The following is an 18,430-nucleotide window of genomic DNA, read 5'->3' as shown; positions in this document are numbered from 1 at the left end:
CACCTATGGAAGTTTGAGTCTGGACATGATTTGTGCATGGCTAGCCGAAGCGGTTCAGTCAAACGCTGGTGTAATGCGGGAAATCTAGGTTCGAGTATTGGTCAGGCATAAACTATCATTGTAATCACTCCAATATAAATGCCGGTAGAGTGATTTCGAAATGTGATATCACACGAGGGAGAACTGCATTGTACTCCTTAATAACTCAGGCGATGCTATTCAGTATTTATTCCCCAGTGCCAGGCAATCGGGTCTCCATAAAAAATGTAATTCCTGGAATTGAATATATGTAACATATGAGTAAATGTTGTGACGCACTGGTGGAGACCTATGGAAGATTGAGTCTGGACATGATTTGTGCATGGCTAGCCGAAGCGGTTCAGTCAAACGCTGGTGTAATGCGGGAAATCTAGGTTCGAGTATTGGTCAGGCATAAACTATCATTGTAATCACTCCAATATAAATGCCGGTAGAGTGATTTCGAAATGTGATATCACACGAGGGAGAACTGCATTGTACTCCTTAATAACTCAGGCGATGCTATTCAGTATTTATTCCCCAGTGCCAGGCAATCGGGTCTCCATAAAAAATGTAATTCCTGGAATTGAATATATGTAACATATGAGTAAATGTTGTGACGCACTGGTGGAGACCTATGGAAGTTTGAGTCTGGACATGATTTGTGCATGGCTAGCCGAAGCGGTTCAGTCAAACGCTGGTGTAATGCGGGAAATCTAGGTTCGAGTATTGGTCAGGCATAAACTATCATTGTAATCACTCCAATATAAATGCCGGTAGAGTGATTTCGAAATGTGATATCACACGAGGGAGAACTGCATTGTACTCCTTAATAACTCAGGCGATGCTATTCAGTATTTATTCCCCAGTGCCAGGCAATCGGGTCTCCATAAAAAATGTAATTCCTGGAATTGAATATATGTAACATATGAGTAAATGTTGTGACGCACTGGTGGAGACCTATGGAAGTTTGAGTCTGGACATGATTTGTGCATGGCTAGCCGAAGCGGTTCAGTCAAACGCTGGTGTAAAGCGGGAAATCTAGGTTCGAGTATTGGTCAGGCATAAACTATCATTGTAATCACTCCAATATAAATGCCGGTAGAGTGATTTCGAAATGTGATATCACACGAGGGAGAACTGCATTGTACTCCTTAATAACTCAGGCGATGCTATTCAGTATTTATTCCCCAGTGCCAGGCAATCGGGTCTCCATAAAAAATGTAATTCCTGGAATTGGATATATGTAACATATAAGTAAATGTTGTGACACACTGGTGGAGACCTATGGAAGTTTGAGTCTGGACATGATTTGTGCATGGCTAGCCGAAGCGGTTCAGTCAAACGCTGGTGTAATGCGGGAAATCTAGGTTCGAGTATTGGTCAGGCATAAACTATCATTGTAATCACTCCAATATAAATGCCGGTAGAGTGATTTCGAAATGTGATATCACACGAGGGAAAACTGCATTGTACTCCTTAATAACTCAGGCGATGCTATTCAGTATTTATTCCCCAGTGCCAGGCAATCGGGTCTCCATAAGAAATGTAATTCCAAGAATTGAATATATGTAACATATGAGTAAATGTTGTGACGCACTGGTGGAGACCTATGGAAGTTTGAGTCGACATGATTTGTGCATGGCTAGCCGAAGCGGTTCAGTCAAACGCTGGTGTAATGCGGGAAATCTAGGTTCGAGTATTGGTCAGGCATAAACTATCATTGTAATCACTCCAATATAAATGCCGGTAGAGTGATTTCGAAATGTGATATCACACGAGGGAGAACTGCATTGTACTCCTTAATAACTCAGGCGATGCTATTCAGTATTTATTCCCCAGTGCCAGGCAATCGGGTCTCCATAAAAAGTGTAATTCATGGAATTGAATATATGTAACATATGAGTAAATGTTGTGACGCACTGGTGGAGACCTATGGAAGTTTGAGTCTGGACATGATTTGTGCATGGCTAGCCGAAGCGGTTCAGTCAAACGCTGGTGTAATGCGGGAAATCTAGGTTCGAGTATTGGTCAGGCATAAACTATCATTGTAATCACTCCAATATAAATGCCGGTAGAGTGATTTCGAAATGTGATATCACACGAGGGAGAACTGCATTGTACTCCTTAATAACTCAGGCGATGCTATTCAGTATTTATTCCCCAGTGCCAGGCAATCGGGTCTCCATAAAAAATGTAATTCCTGGAATTGAATATATGTAACATATGAGTAAATGTTGTGACGCACTGGTGGAGACCTATGGAAGTTTGAGTCTGGACATGATTTGTGCATGGCTAGCCGAAGCGGTTCAGTCAAACGCTGGTGTAATGCGGGAAATCTAGGTTCGAGTATTGGTCAGGCATAAACTATCATTGTAATCACTCCAATATAAATGCCGGTAGAGTGATTTCGAAATGTGATATCACACAAGGGAGAACTGCATTGTACTCCTTAATAACTCAGGCGATGCTATTCAGTATTTATTCCCCAGTGCCAGGCAATCGGGTCTCCATAAAAAATGTAATTCCTGGAATTGAATATATGTAACATATGAGTAAATGTTGTGACGCACTGGTGGAGACCTATGGAAGTTTGAGTCTGGACATGATTTGTGCATGGCTAGCCGAAGCGGTTCAGTCAAACGCTGGTGTAATGCGGGAAATCTAGGTTCGAGTATTGGTCAGGCATAAACTATCATTGTAATCACTCCAATATAAATGCTGGTAGAGTGATTTCGAAATGTGATATCACACGAGGGAGAACTGCATTGTACTCCTTAATAACTCAGGCGATGCTATTCAGTATTTATTCCCCAGTGCCAGGCAATCGGGTCTCCATAAAAAATGTATTTCCTGGAATTGAATATATGTAACATATGAGTAAATGTTGTGACGCACTGGTGGAGACCTATGGAAGTTTGAGTCTGGACATGATTTGTGCATGGCTAGCCGAAGCGGTTCAGTCAAACGCTGGTGTAATGCGGGAAATCTAGGTTCGAGTATTGGTCAGGCATAAACTATCATTGTAATCACTCCAATATAAATGCCGGTAGAGTGATTTCGAAATGTGATATCACACGAGGGAGAACTGCATTGTACTCCTTAATAACTCAGGCGATGCTATTCAGTATTTATTCCCCAGTGCCAGGCAATCGGGTCTCCATAAAAAATGTATTTCCTGGAATTGAATATATGTAACATATGAGTAAATGTTGTGACGCACTGGTGGAGACCTATGGAAGTTTGAGTCTGGACATGATTTGTGCATGGCTAGCCGAAGCGGTTCAGTCAAACGCTGGTGTAATGCGGGAAATCTAGGTTCGAGTATTGGTCAGGCATAAACTATCATTGTAATCACTCCAATATAAATGCCGGTAGAGTGATTTCGAAATGTGATATCACACGAGGGAGAACTGCATTGTACTCCTTAATAACTCAGGCGATGCTATTCAGTATTTATTCCCCAGTGCCAGGCAATCGGGTCTCCATAAAAAATGTATTTCCTGGAATTGAATATATGTAACATATGAGTAAATGTTGTGACGCACTGGTGGAGACCTATGGAAGTTTGAGTCTGGACATGATTTGTGCATGGCTAGCCGAAGCGGTTCAGTCAAACGCTGGTGTAATGCGGGAAATCTAGGTTCGAGTATTGGTCAGGCATAAACTATCATTGTAATCACTCCAATATAAATGCCGGTAGAGTGATTTCGAAATGTGATATCACACGAGGGAGAACTGCATTGTACTCCTTAATAACTCAGGCGATGCTATTCAGTATTTATTCCCCAGTGCCAGGCAATCGGGTCTCCATAAAAAATGTAATTCCTGGAATTGAATATATGTAACATATGAGTAAATGTTGTGACGCACTGGTGGAGACCTATGGAAGTTTGAGTCTGGACATGATTTGTGCATGGCTAGCCGAAGCGGTTCAGTCAAACGCTGGTGTAATGCGGGAAATCTAGGTTCGAGTATTGGTCAGGCATAAACTATCATTGTAATCACTCCAATATAAATGCCGGTAGAGTGATTTCGAAATGTGATATCACACGAGGGAGAACTGCATTGTACTCCTTAATAACTCAGGCGATGCTATTCAGTATTTATTCCCCAGTGCCAGGCAATCGGGTCTCCATAAAAAATGTAATTCCTGGAATTATTCTTAATTGCGAATACATTTCTATGGTATCGCATATCGATACCACCACATGGGCTTTGGGATCGATGACCGTCGCAGTCTGGTCCCTTTAATCCCACAAACCAACCAACCACATGGGTTTCAAAACAAGCAACGGAATTGCAAGTTTCTGTTGGACGCCAATAGCGGCGTACCCATCGGTTTACACCCAGTGACCCCACCTTCAGCGGCTCTGGATTACGAACGCCATCTGACGCCACAATATAGACGGGTCAGTGGCGGTCACTCAACCCATTCGCACTTGAAGCCAATTCGTTATGTCACACAACGTAGACGCCGCCTATCCGTCGTTCTGACTCCATCGTTCATGTTTTAGAGCAGAGGGCCTCTTCCTTGATGACACTCAGATCTCTTCCTATTTTTATTTGTAATGTGTCTTCTTACAACTGGAGAACTAGAAGTTAAGTAAGCCTTCAGTTCGCTGTGTCAACATGTTTGCTAGTCAGTTCTACTCCTGCCCATGTTTTCATCGGTGACAATTGCCACACCACACCGTAGCTCACCTCACCTTACCTTACCTTACTGTTGTATACGAAGTCGTACACAACGTACCTGCCGAAGAGTTGTGCCTGGCGTGTGGCAGTCTTCAGGTAGACTTCTTCTTGTTCTATTGGCTTCTGGATTGGATTTTGCTGTTACTGCTTGGTTTCTTCAGTTGCTTGTCCTTTGTTTGCACTGGTTTCACACTTTATGATCTAGATTCCCAGGTTGCTGCTTTTACACCCCGCCCTATTTCCTTTCTTTGTGCTTATTTCTGTTGTTCTTTTGCACGTTCCTTAGTAAAATACGGATAGTCCGCCTCAATCGTCTGATGCGCCCCCTGCAGCTGATTTAACCCAATTAATTCTGTTTCAGTCAACAAATGGTGCTACTACTTGAAGTGGTTCTGAGCACTATGGGACTTAACATCTGAGGTCATCAGTTCCCTAGAACATAGAACTACTTAAACCTAACTAACCTAAGGACATCACACACATCCATGCCCGAGGCAGGATTTGAACCTGCGACTGTAGAAGTGGCGCAGTTCCGGACTGAAGTGCCTAGAACCACTAGGCCACCGCGGCCGGCCTACTTGAAGTAATGAATCGCTTCATCACTGAGAAGATGAATTCAGCACAAGACGCCGGATTCCATGGCAGCGCCACCAGCTGTACCGCCTGCATATGTGCCACCATTTTGCGAGTGTTACGAGGCAAAGTGGGACTGGACGCAGTACCTACACAGTTCGATGCGCACATCGTGTAGCATCACATACAAGGTAGTGACAAACTATCTTATTTCCTGACCACGAGTTCGTGATTATTTCCCACATCATGCTCTGAACAGGTACAATATGAGGACCTACTGTAGACGCTTACAAAGTAAAGGATGTATAAAAAAGAATCATTCTATTTGGCACGTCTATATTTCTGAACTAATAAACATATACAATGAATTTTGTTTTTTGACGAACGGAAAATTCAAAATGTTTCTTTCATACCTATTCATAGGTGTTTAGTATTTTCCCTTGAGATGCACGTGATATGTCAAAGTGGTATTCAAAGTGTTCCCAAACTCTAGGGAACATGTCTTGAATTACAGACTCCACAGCTGCTGTTATGTGATGTCTCAGTTCATTCATTGTTATTGGTAACGGAGGCACATAAACAGAATCTCTTATAAACCTCCACAAGTAATAATCACATACAGTCAGGTCCAGTTACCTTGGAGGTCAGTAATGTATGGCAGAATCAGTAGACTTTTGATTTAAAAATTCCCGCACTTCCAGATGTCAGTCTGGCGATGTCCCATCCTGTTGGTAAATGAAGTCACCTGAATCAGTCTCTAACTTCGCGAAAAGAAAGTTCTCAAGCATATCGAGATATATGCTACCTGTAACAGTTTTCTCGGCAAAGAAAAATCGACCATACAGCTTTTGCGAAAGTGCACAAAAGATATTACATTATGGAGAGTCCCTCTTATGTTGTACAACTTCTTGTGGTTGTTCCGTTCTCCATATTTTCAGATTATGACGGTTCACCTTTCCATTTGAATGGAATGTTGCCTCGTCACTAAACACTAAGAGTGGAAGAAAAAGTCATGCTCCATCTTGCCAAGAACGAAAGTACAGAACTTCACATGTTGTTTGTCACCTTCACGAAGACAGTGCAGTAGTTGAATATGATTTTATGTGTAAACGTCGACGCAACCCACGCCAGACGGACATCGGGGGCATGTTGAGCTGTCGAGCTGCACGGTGAACGGATTTCTGCGGACTCCTTTTGAAGGTATGGCGGATGACGAATGCATTCGACGTCTATGTCAGAAACAACGAGCGAGGTGGCGCAGTGGTTAGCACACAGGACTCGCATTCGGCAGGACGACGGTTAATCCCGTGTCCGGCCATTCCGATTTAGGTTTTCCGTGATTTCCATAAACCACTTCAGGCAAATGCCGGGATGGGTCCTTTAAAAGGGCACTGCCGAATTAATTCCCCAACCTTCCCGAATCCGATGAGACCGATGACATCGCAGATTGCTCTACTCCCCTAAAATCAACCCAATTCTGTGTCAGACACTTGGGGACGGCCCAGCCATTTGCCTTTACCCAAACAACTTGTTGCTCTGATTTGTTCATGCCAGCGTCTAATGTTTTGTGCTGCTTGAGGATCAACACCATAACTAGTACGGAAGTCACGCTGAACAGTTATTACTGACACGCACTGCACGAAACGTAGAACTCAAAAGGCTTTCTGTTGTCACGACACCATTTTTACTACAACTGAAGTGGGCCCACATTGCTGCTACGTAGCGGGAACCATGCAAAACTTGACGGTTCGCTCTTTCCAGCAGTATGTTGTTCACGTACGTCTATCAAATAACATAATAGTTAGAATTTGTTTAAAGAATGATTCTTTTTGATATTATGATAGCAGGCTACAAGTAGTGGCTGGTTGTTATGAATTCCTTAGGTTGCATAAGGACAAGGAAGAGACATACCATCAGTGGGTGACTGAATTGAAAGGCCTAATTAGACAGTGTAAATTCAAATGTGACTGTGGAAAACACTACAGTGATGCAATGATTCGTGATGCCATCACACGCAATGTAGCTGACTCTCGAGCTCGGGAACCTATTCGTAAATACCCGGACCCTTCCTTGCAACAGGTCCTGCAGATTCTAGACTATCAAGATTAGTGCGAAAGTGCAGGACACAGTTCTGAGGTAGCGTCTGTCTCTGCTGTGAATTGTCGTGGCAAACAGGTCTGGCAAACAGCGGTCCCGCCGGCCACAGCCACAGCGCCCACGTAAACACGTCTCGCGTCCGGCACTACGTGTGAAATCGTGCCCTCGCTGTAACACGAAACATGATCGCCGATCTTGTCCCCTGCGTGAATAGACTTGCTTTTTCTGCGGCAAAAGGGGATATGTACAGTCTGTGTGCTTACAGAAGAGTGATACTTCTCCTTCTGCTAATGTAAGTCACAAACATTGTGCATTGGGTTTTCAAAGCATCACAGTGTCGTTAGTGCACAACAGTGTAACAACTACTTAAGAAAGGCTCCCAATTAATCTGCAGTCGTACGCGAGGACAAAGAACTTCATGTACCTCTTACTATAGATGAACAATCAGTTAGTTTGCAGTTTGTCACTCGAGCTTCAGTGACTTTATTCAACCGTAGCACATACGAATTGCTTGGCATGTCTAAGCTGTGCTCATTGCGCAATACGTTGACAGTGTAAATAGTCGAGACATTACTGTCTTAAGCACTGGTAGCCTTCCAGCAACTTCCCGAAACTTTACAAAGGCAGTGATATTTACAGAGATTTCTCCCGAAGACAGTGCTAATAATTTCGGTCGAAACTCTTTTGGTTTATTTACATTAAGCGTTCAGGACAATGTATTCCCCGTTTCTTCTTTTGATTCTTGGGACATTGTCACTGAGTTGTGTACTGAATTTCGGAACTTTTTTTCCTGAGGACTTAGGCCAAGTGAGCAATTTTTTTTTTATAGTAAGGGACAACGCACAGCCGCTTTTCTTTTCAGCTCGTCCTCTCCCTCAGGTTCTTCGAGAGCAGGTAGCCCAGGAGCTTACTGCTTTGCAAGACAGTGAGATCGTAACACCCATTACTGCCAGGCAGTTGGCGTATCCTTTCGTTATTTTAAAGAAGGTGTCTGGAAGAAGCCAGTTCCACGCCAATTTCAAGAAAACTGTGAATCCTCAAACAGTCGTTGATAGTTATCCCTTGCCAAGCCCTGAACAACTGATGGACAAATTGGGTGCCATTCATTACTTTTCCAAAATCGATTCGCGCGAAGCTTACTTGCAGATTCCTCTGGATGAGCAGTCGCAAGAGATTTTTGTCATTAACAGTCATCTAGGTCTCTTTGAATTTTTGAAATTGTCTTTTGGCAGTGCTTCCGCACCCGCCGTATTTCAGCTCTTTGTTGAGCAGCTCCCAGAAAAAGTTCCTTTTTGCTCGCATTATTTACATGACATTGTCGTCTCAGGTCGCAATCCTCAAAAACACATCAGCAGGCTTCGCATTCTGTTTCAGATGTTTTCTGCTGCTGGTCTCAAATGTAAGTGAGACAAGTACGTATTTTTCAGACTTCGCTTGAGTACTTAGGTCACGCCTTTAATAGCCAAGGTGTTGACCCATTGCAATCAAATTTGCTTGCTATCCATAACCTTCCACGCCCAACAAGGTGTTGACCCATTCCAATCATATTTGCTTGTTATACGTGACCTTACACCCCCACGCAATCTGAGGGAATGCAGTCTGTGTTAACGTAGTTCACGAATTACGTCCGGTGTATTATTAACGCTACTCAGATAGCAGCACCCTTGAATCGCTTGTGAAGGAACAAAGTTCCTATTGTTTGGTCGCAAGAACGCCAGTCTGCTTTCTACAAAGAGAAAAATTTTTTCCCTAGTGATCGATGCCTTGTTCATTTTTGATCGAGCCAAATCTTGGGTCTTGGTGGTGGGTGTTCCCTTTTGCGGTACGAGTGTTGTTTTGTCAGATAAATTTTTTTCTGTTCATATGCCGACTGTGTTTGCTTTGAAGTTGTTGAACAAAACTCTGTGTAATTATTTGCCGATTCAAAAGGAGGCTCCCGCCATTGTCCATGGTGTCTTTACATTTCACAAGAACTTTTTTGGAAGAAAATTTTACTTGGTGACTGATCATAAATCTGTGCAATCTTTGCTTAGCCTCTCAGTCAGTCCCAACTCGCACAACCTAGAAGCTGAACGGTGCCCTCGTCTTTTGTAAAATTACTATTGTGAGATTCTATATCAGCCAACTTCTAAGCATGCCAATGGAGGTGCTCTTTCTCGCCTCCTTGTTGGCCCAAACGCCGCATTCGATAAGCCCTCTGCTTCCTGATGTTACACTGAGTAACAAAACGCACATGCTTTGCATAGCTTTCCGCTTGCTAACAGGAAAATTGACGAGGCCGCAGCAGTGAATCCTGATTTGCAGATTTTGTTGCAATCCGCACTAGTGGGCCGTGTCCAGCCAAGCAGATCCGTATTTCTACGGTTCCCCGATATTTTGGCGGACGGCACGTCCTTGCAGTTCATCAAGGTATCATTTTGCCTCGCACACACAGGTATAATGGCCAGTCACGAGTTGTGGATCCCTGTACTCTTTAGCCTGACGTGCTTCGTTCGCTACACGACGGTCAATGGGACGTCGTTGGTGCCAAGCAGCTGGCGCAATGTCTCACTGCAGCTGGCCAGTCTGGGTGTTCAGAAAGAACAGTTGACTTCTCAGTGCCAAGCCTGTGCTGACCGTCAGCTCTGCCTCAGCGGTTCTACCCTTAATATCTTAGTAACGTTTGAACTTGGATTTTGTGGGTCTTTACTGGAATACACTTTGGCTCATCGTCACTGATGCTTTCACCAAATTTGCCTTTGTAGTTCCTATACACTCTACTACGGCTCTTTCCACAATCCAGGCTTCGTCAATTTTTTGCATCGAGGAATTTCTTGAAGTAATTGTAACTGACAACGGATCTCAGTCTGTAGCCATCGAGACTAAACAGTTTTACACCGCCTCTGGGATCAACCACATCACTAGCGCATCGTTCCACCCACAATCCAGTGGCGAAGCAGAACTTTATGCACTGACATTTATGCAACAGATGTACAAATCACGTGCCTCTCCCACATAGGAGCAAGCGAGATCTGTTATTATACTTATTTTCCAATAACTCACAGCCATCTCCGGCGGAGGTATTACATAGACGGCGCCACCACACCTTGCTGCAGTTGCTGCACCCGCTATGGCTCGACCCAGATAGACATTAACGATTCGGTATTTTGCAGATTGTATCGCGGACAGAGGCACTGGGAGCGAAGCACCATTATACGTGTTCTTGCATGTTCTATGTTTATCCTGCACAGACCGATAGGATTGATGCAAAGCCACCAGAATTAAATTCATCCAAGTGGATTGCGTGCACCTATCACAGAGTTAATGCTTTGAGATTCACTACCATCATGGACGCATCAGCCTTTGCTGCAACCGGCTCCCACGGTACTCATGCCATCAACGGCGGTCCCAGAGCCGATGGAGGTCGACGCCGTTACGTGGTCGTCGTCGCCGTCGTCGTCTCGACAGCTACCGTTGTCTGTGGATGGAGCCCTCCTCCCAGCGGATGACCCAAGTGCAGCATCGTGTCCCTCTGCAACCGTCGAGATGCCTCCATCTTCGTTTGCTCCGTCTCTGAATGCGGTTGCGCACTCTCGTCCAGTTTTGTGGGTGGCTTTCCTTTGCGGGCTCAGGGTATATGCCAGTCTGTAGACGAAAGCTCGGAAACAGTTTCGACGATCGACTCTTGATAGCCACCAGCATCCAGCCCTCCCATCTGTCGTCGTTCGCTCATCTGCACTACGCGACGACTGTGAGGAGGTGGGGAGGGGGAGATGTGATAACATGTATCGACACCGCACAACACGTGGGACTTGCAAGTTGCCGTCTGACGCCACTAGCGTTCGTGCGGGACTCAGCGGACCCAATATTGCATGCATGCTGAGCCATGACTCCAGCGGCTCTGGACTACGAGCGCACTCAGCCGCCGCACTATAAGCCGTCAAGCTGCAGCCACTCAGCCCATTTGTGCTTGGAGCCACTTCGCTACGTTACGCTTCACAGATGCCGCCTATTCATTGATCCGACTCCAACGTTCGTGCTCTAGTACAAAGAGCCTCTAGCTCTTTGACACTGATAGCTCAGCTCTATTTCTTGAAGCACTATTTGTAATGAGTGTTCGTGCACTTGGAGAAATACAAGTTAAGTAAATCCTCTGTTTGTTGTTTCAGCTTGTGAGCCAATTACTTCAGCTTCTGTCCAGCTTTGCTACAAGTGCTGTACCACTGTGCAGCCCACCTATCCTTACCATTGTGTACAAACAATTATCTTGGGGTTGAAGCTCTATTTTCTGTGTCTGCTTTAACAATACGTACGCTTATGGATGACAATTTTGTTTTTATCCCTAACGTGTTTCATTGCAGTTGCAGCATCAGCAGTGGGCTTTTATTTTATGGCTGTAGAAGATAAAGAGTATTCTTTACTTTTTGAATCTGTAGTTACCATTTTAAAAACTAATATTTACATGTAAACAAACAGTGAAGAATATTATTTACCTTCAATAGCCATAAAATAAAAGCCAACTGATAATGCAGTGAAACAAAGGTTCGCAATGAAAAACAGAATTGTGTTTTGCTAAAGGCGGACCCCATTCTAAAACATATGTATTGTGTGCGAAGATGTACAGTCGTGGACAAAACGTAAGACTGGTCTGATCATTGACACAGACTGTTTCGCGGCCGAATGCGCATAATATTTTGCTAATTCGTAACGATCTGGGATACTTTGTCTTACTAAAACAGTTATGTTATCTCGATAAGCTGAAATTCATTTTCATTACTACAGTTCATACTAATTAGCGTTTCTTCTTTCATTTATATCTTATATTTACGTGTTGTGTTTAACACACTAATCAGCATTAATATAGTCTTAGACATGATTGAAAACAGTCTGACAAAGTTCGGATAGTTTTTCAGTTTCACACCTGTGCATAGTATGTTGGTAGCACTTCGTCGCCTTGGCTGTTATGCTGTGTAGGAGACTTTAAAGCTGTGCGGATCAGCATAACGAAACGGCGAGGGGTCTCGCACGTTTTGTCCACGACTGTACACAACAGTTTCCTGTAGTTTTCTTTTAACTGTTTCTTCCTAAACCGTGAGTTAACTTGACGTATCTGATATTTATAATGAGTTGACAAGGAAATGTGGTGGCACCAGCAATATGGGGTGCACTGTATATAAAGGAAATAAGTGTTGAAGATCGGTAGAAGACGGATGCAGTACTTAGGAAAATCTTTCTAAATGGGACTAGATATTCTTCATTTTGCGGTTAAAATACTTTGAGTGTTCCTACGTGCACGAAATATCAAATAGGTTTCGCACGGATTACGTAGTCGTGAAAAAATACTTTTTCTTGAGTGGTGTTTGTGTACGTCACTGAACTTACATTTTCGGTCAAGTTCTGTGTCTCAATGGATTTTCTACTCGATTTGGTAGAAGATGGAAGAACGACATTGACAACACTGTTTTGGAAAAACTATTTAAAAAGTAAGCAGATTTCTTCCCGATTACTTTGCAGGCGACATGCTGTCAAAACGGTATCAAAGCACAAAAAAATTCGACTTGTAAAATTCAGTTATCCCGAGTAGCACAATTCTACTAGCGCAATCGAAAGAAATTAAACAAAATGCAAATGTGATAATTTTTTAGGCCTAAGGTTAAAAAAAAGAGCCATGAATTTCGCATGATATTTTACAGAAATAAATCGAGACCCACAGGAGATGGTACATAGGTGTGAAAACTTTTCTGGATAAATAGATACATCGTACTCTACATAAGGCGGGGTTTTAAAAGACGCCAGTTAACTGCAAAGCATGTTCGATAAAGGCTTACAAAACAGCATTTCGATCACTTCTTCAGTATTCCATAAGTCGGGGATCATTATCACGGATTAATGAAAGACATGGAGATGATATAGCGAGGAGGGGCGAGCTTTGTCAGCGGATAATTCAGTATGCACGAGAATGTAACTGAGATGCTCAACACACTTCTGCAGTAGATGCATTAAGAGAAGCCCTGCACATATATTGTAGAAATTATTCCGATAGCCAATGATCCAAAAAAGACTCGAGCAACGTATCACTTCTTCCGAAATGCATCTCCCGAAATGACCAGGACGAGACAATAAGAGAAATTAGATCTCGTGAGAAAGTTCATCTTTAGTGGAAGAGGAAAGGGAGGAAAACCGTAGTATCCTCGGACACACACATTAAGATACATTAGATTACGAGGCGCATTCAATAAATTGTGCAACACATTTTTTTCTGAAAGCAGTTTGATTTTATTCAGTATTTCAGTACACCATACTGCACGAAGCGCCAAAGAAACTGATACAGCCATGCGTATTCAAATACAGAGATATGTAAACAGGTAGAATACGGTGCTACGGTCAGCAACGCCTATATAAGACAAGCATCTGGCACAGTTATTAGATCGTTTACTGCAGCGACAATGACGGGTTATCAAAATTCTAGTGAGTTTGAACAATGTGTTACAGTCGGCGCACGAGCGATGTGACAGCATCTCCGAGGTAGCGATGGAGTCGGGATTTTCCCGTACGACCATTTCACGACTGTACCGTGAATATCAGGAATCCGGCAAAACATCAAATCTCCGACACGGCTGCGGCCGGTAAAAGGCCCTGAATGAACGGTATCATCGTTGACTGAAGAGAATCATTCAACATAACGGAAGTGCAACTCTTCCACAAATAGCTGGGCCATCAACAAGTGTGAGTGTGCGAATAATTCAACGAAACATCATCGATAAGGGCTTTCGGAGCCGAACGCCACTCGTGTACCCTTGATAACTGCACGACACAAAGCTTCATTGCCTCACCTGGGCCCTTAAACACCCTCATTGCACTGTTTATTACTGGAAACATGTTGGTCAGACTAGTACCTTTTCATATTGTATCGAGTGGATGGACGAGTACGGGTATGGAGGAAACCTCATGAATCTGTGGATCCTGCACGTCAGGAGGACTCTTCTAGCTTGTAGAGGTTCTGTAATGGTGTGAGGCGTGTGCAGTTGGAGTGATATTGGACCCCTGATACATACGATTATAACAGGTGACTAGTACGTAAGCATCCTGTCTGTTCACCTGCATCCATTCATGTCTATTGTGCATTCCGACAAACTTGGGCAATTCCAGCAGGATAATGCGACAGCTCACAAGTCCATTATTGCTACAGAGTAGCTTCAGGAACACTCTTCTTAGTTTAAACACTTCCGCTGGCCACCGAACTGCCAAGACATGAACACTTTTGATTATATCTAGGACGCCTTGCAATGTGTTGTTCAGAAGAGATCTCCACCCACTCATACTCTTACGAATTTATGGACAGCTCTGCAGGATTAATGGTGTCAATTTCCTCCAGTAATACTTCAGACATTAGTCGAGTTCATATACATAGTTATCAAAATTCTAGCCCTACAAGATATTAGGCAGGTGTGCTTGTTTTATTTGGCTCTACAGTGTATTCCCCAATCTCTTGGCTGGAAAACACTATTCTCGCTGTTCGATGGGACGGCCTTACGCCTTATACCCGCACCATAGCACTCTACACGTCGACGTCGTAGCCTACGTCTGCTGCATTAATAACCTTTCTATCATCCACATACGCTTCTCGCGGAGTGCATCCTTGATTGCACCAAACAGATGGAAGTCGGAACATGCCAAGTCCAGACTGTAGCGTGAATGAGGAAGAACAGTCCAATGAAGTTTTGTGAGCTCCTCTCGTTTGCGCAGACTTGTGTAAGGCCAGGAATTACCACGGAGTAGGAAATTCGTTTGCAGTTTTCTGGCGAGGAACACGCTGAAGCCGTTTCTTCACTTTTCTGAAGGTAACACCATAAACTTCAGAGTTGATCCTTACACTGTGAGGAAGGGCTTCAAACAGGATAGCCCCTTCAGAGCTGAGGAGACGATGGCATTGACTTTACCGGTTGAGGGCGCGGCTTTGAACTTTTTTTTCGGAGGAGACCTGGTGTGCCGTTGCTCCACAGCACAGACTGCCGTTTTGATTCCGGTTTGAAGACATGAATGCCTGTTTCATCGCCAATGATTATGTTCGGTAAAAAATGTCACGATCAGCCTTAAGAAATTTCTCGCAGATGGTCCTCCGTTGCTCTTTATGGTATTCTGTTAGGTGACGAGAAGCCGGAGGGCGCAAACCTTTGAGTATTTCAACTGGTGTAGAAGTGTGTCACCAACAGAAAAGTAAACTTTTGGACTGTGGCGATAGTGTTCCCTTGATCACCTCGAATGAGAGTGCCCGCACGTTCCAAAATTGTGGGCCGGCACGCGTGAAATCGGACAGGTTTGCTCGCAAATTGCTGCGATTATGACAGGCGCCTCGCCCTGTGGTATCAACGTTCGATACCATACTTGTTAGGTTTTGCAGTTATCGACCGCGGTCCGTACTATTATCGCTGGACCCACAAGTCGCGACTAGCGCCGCTCCGCGGCTTGTACAAGTCTCTAGCAAGCGCTCGACCACTCTTGCTCGGGACAAGTAGGAAAGTAGTATAACCTTCAGCTGATAGGAAGCAACCTCTAACAAGGCGCTTATTTAATGTATGGCCTATGTGATGCTTCTATAGCTCTTCGTTTGCAAATTATATTCCTCCTGATTACAGTACAACCTATTATTTTTAACAAAAACATCTAATTATTTTAGTCGTTGTAGACCCAGACCATGCAGCCAGCTCCTTATCGACTTCACTGAAAAACCTGCTGTATATGCAAAGAAGAGATTTGTATGTTACTATTTAGCATTGGCCACATGTCATTCACATTGGCGACGACTCGTTCGTCGTCATCATAACACGCCCTGCGGCTGATCTTCCTTTTGCTCATTGCCAGGACTCTGTAGAAATCCTGCAAGGGTCCATAAATATCTGCAATTCTCTTGTTTGCCGTCAAAAGAAATTCAATGACAGCTTTCTGGTTGGTACCTTCGACCATAAATATAATAGACTGGCCCTGACGTCATTTTCGTAGCTCCAACATCTCTGAGCTAAAGTCACGTGAATGTTGGCAAAACATGGTTGTATCGTGTTTCGCTTATGGCTGTACTCAGCGTTTTGTCGGGATAAATGGCATTACATTTCACGTGTAAGCGTTTCTATGATAGTGCAGATGCGTTTATTGAAATCTGCTGAAGTGACTTTTAGATGTTTTTACACTTGAAATAAGTATCATGCAAATTAAAGTGTTGAAAGTGATGCCTCTAAAGTCACACTCATATTACATTTTGGAAAGTTTCTGTGATAATTCGGTTACAGAAGTATAACAGTTTCTCGTCTCATAGGTTGCCTAAGGATGAAAACCGAAGGCAGCTTTGGATACAGGCCCTGAAACGGAAAAACTTTAAGCCAACTGCACATACGCGCCTTTTTGTATATACAAGTGAGATTATAATAACGTAAGAGCACCTGTAGTCGACACATGAAGAGAATTTTTTTCTACCTTCTAATACTATTAAATAAATGTAGGCTCCAAAATTATTTTCTGAAACTTCAAAGTCTCACCTTTCATCTAAAATATCATTTTTTTAAAACTGATAGTTTACAATTTTGTAAAAATAGTAGGAACTGAACCTTTGAAGTGCACCTAAAATTGATTAAAATGGACCTGCTCCTAAAGTCGAGAAATTTGGCACCTATAGTTGACATAATTCCAATATCCCATTTCCTTTTATAAGTGACTAGAGCTCAAAACGCGGCGAATCCAATGTGTAAAGTTTTGACACGAGCCCACTCTTACTGTATAAAAGAATTTCATCGACATTTTACTTTAATTGATAGTTTATAATAATTTCGTCCCGCTGACCACCAGAGGGGCGTTCGATGTATTTGTTAGATTTTATAAATGGTACTGTCAACAAATCCACGTCAAATGTAGTTCTGACATAATTTTTCGCAAGTAAAAAATTAATTTTTGTTGGAAGCGTTTGGCAGTCAATTGAGAAATGTGGGTAAAATACGATACAAACATAGGATGGCAGACCGCTGATTTTAAATCCCGCCACGTTTCTCCAACAGTCACGTGGTTTATGTTGAAGCCACACCAGCCCTATAGCTTCTGCACAGCAAGGCCAGTCTACTAGTACCTATGGTCGAAGGTTGGTACGCACTTCCAGTACAGAAGCCATTTTGAAGGCTTCGTATAGCATCGCAATCTATCGGTCCTTCGTGAAACTATAGAGAGTTAAGCGGTATTATTCCTCGATGTCCCACAATATATTCTGCATATTTTCAAGCAAAATTGGTGGAGAAAAAAGGTGTTGCATTGCTTAATTGTAGATGTAAAGTGATCATTGACACATGGTAAGGGGGTACTAATATCAAATGGAAAATGAGGTCACTCACGGAGGAGACGGAGCGGTCGAGGTCGTAGACGTTGAGCGACTGCACGGGGGCGGCGACGAGCGCGAGCACGTGGCGCAGCGAGGTGGCGTTGGCGGCCGGGCACTCCAGGTAAAGGCCGTCCTCGAAGTTGTAGCACGAGCAGGAGGAGGTGGCGGCGGCGGGCGGGCACAGCGGCGGCGGCGGCGTCTCCGCCCCCGCGCCGCCCCCGCCGCCGGCGGACAGCAGCGCCAGCGCCAGCGCCAGCGCCACCAGCGGGCGGCCCGCCGCCCCCGTCATCTCGCGGCCGCTGCCGCACAGCCGGCCGCCATCCCGCGCTGCCGGCCCCGACACCGCCTGTAACATCGCACAGTGCCACTCGGGTCATCCTCTGCAGGTGCCGGTCCTAAGGATATGTTCCATATTCCAATCTTGGCACGGTTGTCAGAAATAGGATTTCCCGAGTGAAAGGATGTGGGCATCCAAAATAACTACGTACCCTCCGACTCAGCGATGAAATATTAATGGTTTTGGCTGGTTTCGTAGTCTAGGGGCTGGGATACGTAGTTGCCGCATTACAGGCCGAATACTGCTGCGTCTACAGTATACGATAAGAATACACACACGAATCGAATGGTCTAAGGTTTCTATCACTCGGAAATTGCGAATTGTGAAAGTAACATAAATTTATAAATCAAAGATTGCAATTAAATAAAATCTGC

At 43.9% G+C, this 18,430-nt stretch overlaps 1 protein-coding gene across 1 annotated transcript in view; it reads right to left on the bottom strand.

Annotated features, from left to right (window-relative positions):
• Nucleotides 1-18,074, bottom strand: part of LOC126195565 (protein artichoke) — a 209,601-nt gene extending 191,527 nt beyond the window's left edge. Inside the window, exons 1-2 of the mRNA XM_049934189.1 lie at nucleotides 17,931-18,074; nucleotides 17,733-17,897 (exon numbers count right to left, since the gene is read on the bottom strand). Of these exons, the coding sequence (XP_049790146.1) occupies nucleotides 17,733-17,897; nucleotides 17,931-18,074 (309 nt within the window). The remainder of the gene's footprint in view (nucleotides 1-17,732; nucleotides 17,898-17,930) is intronic.
• Nucleotides 18,075-18,430: the final 356 nt, after the last annotated feature.

Source organism: Schistocerca nitens, chromosome 7, assembly GCF_023898315.1.
Source record: "Schistocerca nitens isolate TAMUIC-IGC-003100 chromosome 7, iqSchNite1.1, whole genome shotgun sequence".
NCBI lineage: Eukaryota > Metazoa > Arthropoda > Insecta > Orthoptera > Acrididae > Schistocerca > Schistocerca nitens.
This window is presented reverse-complemented; position numbering and strand designations above follow the sequence as displayed.